At 39.0% G+C, this 4,698-nt stretch overlaps 1 protein-coding gene across 3 annotated transcripts in view; it reads left to right on the forward strand.

Moving 5' to 3' along the window:
- Window positions 1-3,715, forward strand: part of GTF2A2 (general transcription factor IIA subunit 2) — a 5,166-nt gene extending 1,451 nt beyond the window's left edge. For all 3 annotated transcript variants that reach the window (XM_027657547.1, XM_027657546.1, XM_027657548.1), the window contains exons 3-5: window positions 343-447; window positions 1,688-1,814; window positions 3,408-3,715. In XM_027657547.1, the coding sequence (XP_027513348.1) occupies window positions 343-447; window positions 1,688-1,814; window positions 3,408-3,433 (258 nt within the window). In that variant the 3' untranslated portion in view covers window positions 3,434-3,715. The remainder of the gene's footprint in view (window positions 1-342; window positions 448-1,687; window positions 1,815-3,407) is intronic.
- Window positions 3,716-4,698: the final 983 nt, after the last annotated feature.

Genomic DNA, 4,698 nt, shown 5'->3' on the forward strand with positions numbered 1-4,698 from the left:
TGTAAATGGCATGATCTCCAGTTGTGTGGCCAGTAAATGAACAGCCAGATTAAGCTCTAACATTATAATCAATTTACTGCACTTCTGTTTATTTCCAGTGAATATTTATTAGAAGAAATCTTTGTGTAGCACAAAAAATCATCATAGCACATCGTTTCTTCTCTTAGAAATACAGAGAAGGAAATAAACACAGGAATGTAATATTTTTGAAAATTGTTCCTCTAGGGATCTGCATCATGTGAACTTCATAACTTTGCTTTGATGTTTTTTAACTTTTACTGCATGTTTGAGTTTGCTTTGAAACAACTCAAAACTTTTTTTTTTTTTTTGAAACTACTTTAGTCTCAGCAAATCACACCTCAGTTGGCCCTTCAGGTGCTACTTCAGTTTGATAAAGCTATAAATTCGGCTCTGGCACAACGAGTCAGGAACAGAGTGAATTTCAGGGTAAGATAATCAGGTATAAAAGTTTCTCCTGAGATACAGTAACTGAGTGTTGATGCAGAATGTCATTAAAAGTTGTGTCCTCCTAGCAAAAACTTCAGCAGGTCCATTTTGATGCTGAAATAATGACTGTTTACGTGTGTATTCCCCATGCAGTTGTGGGGCTTGTTCCCTTATTCTGCCAGGGATCTTTTGAAAGAATGCAAAAAGCAGAAATATTGGTGGGTGGATGAAAACAGGGAAGAGGGCAATGCTTTGATGGACAGCATTGCCACCCTCAGTGTCTTGCAGATTAGGGGGGAGACTTTGCTTCTTTTAGCTGTACTTAGCAAAAGTGGGATGAGGACAGATTTTCAGCCACATCTGTAACATGAAGAGAGTTTTAGTTCCACCTTTTCACTGGATCATTTTGTAGCTCTTTTCTGTAGGTATCATAGAAAAAAAAAATTTGAGGGTTTTTCCCAGTCAGCTGCCCTAATTAATATGAAATAGCAGCAAGTTGTTAAATGTCAGCTTGAAAGTAAATCTGAGGAAAGAAACAACACAAAAACCAGCTTCCTGTTAACTTCCTCTGTAGTCTGTGTAGAACACATTAATGAAGTGAGCTCTTAAGATGTTAAATTTTTAAGCAATATGGATACGTTAAAAGTAGCATAATTTCTTTTCTCTGACAGATTTCACTTGTTTTGTGTATGGAAAACTGTTCAGATTGTGTTTAGTGGATAAACTAAATGTTAATTGGAGCTTAAGTTCAAGGGTATCAGTTTAAACTGTGTGAAGGTGAAAGCCAAAATGTTCACATTGGCATCCTCAGTAATACATCAAGCATGAGTGAACCCCTTTATGTCACATCCCTATGTGATTTATCTAAACTAGTGCTTTATTTCAACAACCACAGAATTCACATCTTGTTAAGATCACTGCTGTAAGTTATTTTTCTTATGGCCCAGTGTTTTAAGAAATCTTTTCTGATACTTATGCTTTATGCACATTAGAAAGGTTGTAATACTTCTTGGCCTCCCTGTGCAGCTTCCCCTTGGGTAGACTGCCATGGTCTTGAAAAGTTCAGCCACTGGAGGGCATTTAAGCTGCAGTTTCCCTCAGAATTGTTGTCTGCATTCAGGTTCACTGGGGGCTTTATGGCAAATCTAGTTCTAGAAGGGACATAATTCAGTAGATACTTAATATATTTTCTGTTGCTTTTGGGGTGTGTCCTACAGAAAATGTCTCTTGTCTTTTTAAGGGGTCTCTGAATACATACAGGTTCTGTGACAACGTGTGGACATTTGTACTGAATGACGTCGAATTTAGGGAGGTCACTGAACTTGTGAAAGTGGATAAAGTGAAAATTGTAGCATGTGATGGGAAAAGTAAGTATGGAATATGATATAAATAAGCTGGGACACAAGACTTGATCATTTATAGAAAGCTTTGGCCAAATGTCTGATTGATTGTAGAGCTCTGCAGTCCCTTTTACGTGGGATGAGAGAGGAAACAAAAGCAAGTTAAATGCTTCCCAGAGGTAGGACTGTGGTGGAGCCTGCTGTGCACCTCTTGTTGGGAAGCACATATTAGAGCAATTGCAGAGTCAGTAGTGGTACTTTTTGTGTGGTGATTTTTCTACTGTTAACCTCTTCGTTAGGATAGCACCGTGCCTTAAATCCAAAGAGTGCTTCAACAGTCTGAGCAAGGAGTTGTCTGAGAAAACTGTCAAGCAATCCTTTGCTGAATTTGATAGCAGGAGACACAAGCACATGAAAAGCTTATGCCAGCATTTGCAAATCATGTTTTTAAGACTTATATATTGTCCAACAGCCCCACTGTACGTACACTGCTTGCAAAAGTTTACATTCCATATCTGGATTACTTTTGTCAGTGTTCCTTGTAATTCTTTACTGGAAAAAGTAACTTATGACTTTTGTGGGAAGCTGGTTTATAACTTTTAAAACCATTAAAGTGAGAGAATATTGCTAAAGATGTGTGAAATGGTGCCCCTTGTTTTGTCCTTGGGGAGTGGTGCTAAAAGGAAGAACTGAGAATGGGAAAAGCTTTATTTAAATCCCCCACAGACCTCTGAAACAGATTCTTCATAGCTTCCTGATTCTGGCATGATTACAATAATCACTTCAAGTTGTAGTTCTAAAGAGCTGACAGAATTTATTGTTTTCTCAACTTCTGGTCTCAGCCAAGCATAGAATCCTACCTTTTTTTTTTGTGTACTTATAGCTAGTGGAGGAAACCTTACTTTCCAAGTATTAATCCTGCTCACTCTTGATAAATTGTGCAGATAAGATTTAAAGAACTGGCTGACTTGAGGTTGCTATTAACATTACAGGGTTTTTTTTCCCATGAGAGGTTGTCCTGCTGAAGGAACACAGTAAACACTGCCTTGTCATTCTCCATTTTGGAGTGACATGCCTTTTCCATAGCTCTAAAAACAGTGTATTATCAGAAGTTGCACTGGTGTTAATTGGTGGTTCTGACAAAAGCTCAGAACAGAGAGTTGCTCTCAGTTGGTTTATAAAGATCATGCTTATTCTTGCACCTATTTCAAAGTGCAGACTAAGCTCTAGCCCACACTCCATCAGAGCTTGTGCTGCTGGGTGTGCAAAAGCCTTTCTCTTTAGTAGATCTTGAGCAGATGTGCCTGTGGCTGACTGCAGTAAAGTGTTTGTGTATCACTACAAGTTAGAGCAAAGCTTTTAGTATTTTAATGTGTTCATAGCAAATGGTGTGTGTGCACAGCCCTGCAGTTGTGTGCTGGGCTGACTGAGGGGAAGCAGCACAAGCAAGCAGTTCATGCAGGACAGTGAGGGCAGTGGGGGAAGTTGGGGAGGTGCAGAACAGGTTCTAAAATGCCTGGGGAATGCTTTTGAACTTGGGGAAGGTATTAGACATGCTGTTGGTTCTCTTCATACTCAGTGGGGGTATGTATTAGTCTCATTCTCTTTTTTCTTTCCTAGACACTGGTTCCAATACTGCAGAATGAACAGAACTGTGGGTCGTCTGCAATATTTTCTGTTAATATGCAGCACTTTCTGGAGAGAAGCATGGAAAGGGACTGTTCATCCTGAATTCTTGTGGTGCAGATGTCAGTTAATCCATACTAGAGAGCGTCACAGAAGGACAGCAGAAGAAATACCTGTAGCATTTCTTCAGTTCACTTTATAGGGCATGAATACAACATTACTTTTTTTTTAAATTACAACAGATACTGTTGCCTTTTTTGTTCAAAATAATTTCTGTAATAAACTTTTATTTAAAAACTTTTGAAAGAGTCATCATTGGAAAACATTGTTTAAAAACAATCATTAATATAGTGTAGTTTCCCCAAATTTTCTAAGTTCTGATGTTAACTTGTAGCACACAATCTCTTTGGCTCTGACGTTGTTTCTTGGATGTTGTTTGTCCAGGTCCCGGCTCTGTTCCTTATGTGGAGGTTGTTTCAGTTCACTGAAGGAGGGGGGAGCAAAGGGAAGTTAATGGAATCTGCTGTCAGTGTTCTTTCTGCTTTTTGTTGCTTTGCTCTCCATAACTTTCTTGGCACTTGCTATGTTTTTGTTTGAATTTCAGCTAATCCTGCCGAGTTCATATGATTAATGTCCTTTGTGGTCCTGGAAGATTTGTTGAACTTACACCTGAAAGTGTGAACTGCCCTTTGTTGTTCTAAGCTATTGCAATACCCAGCAGAGCACAAATCATCTCACTGGCTACAGTACCAGCATATTTGCTGCTGCCTATTTGGTTCTTCTTTGCCTGTGTGTTATGGACTGATTTGTTTATTCATTTATTTTGTTGATTTTCTTCAAGAAACTTGCCTCCACTTCTCAGCAGCAGCAAGAAAGTAAAAGATAAACCTTTACACCTTGATGTCGAGCTGGAATGGATGTTTCTATTTAGAAAGTAAATTAACTAAAGGAAAGTGAAGAAAAGGGAAGGATAAGGAGGGGCCATGGGTGACCTCCTGTTTAAACATGGTTTCCAAGAAAAAGGATTTTGTCCATTTCATAGGTGTGCAAACCAGGATGTTCCCTGGTGTAAGCTGTTTGCTCAGGCAGGGCTGTTAATACCTGCCTTCAGGTGTTATCACAGACACACAGTAAAGGGAGAGCAGGAAGAATTTATGATGAATTTCCAGAAGACGAGTTTAATCAGGATCATTATGTACTTTTGCACAATGACTTGGCACAGTGAGACAGACTGAAGTTACAATCTGGAGCACAGATACTGCTTTTAAGGGTCTCAGCAGCTTAG

This window comes from Corapipo altera, unplaced genomic scaffold (genome assembly GCF_003945725.1).
Source record: "Corapipo altera isolate COAL_440 unplaced genomic scaffold, ASM394572v1 308, whole genome shotgun sequence".
Lineage (NCBI taxonomy): Eukaryota > Metazoa > Chordata > Aves > Passeriformes > Pipridae > Corapipo > Corapipo altera.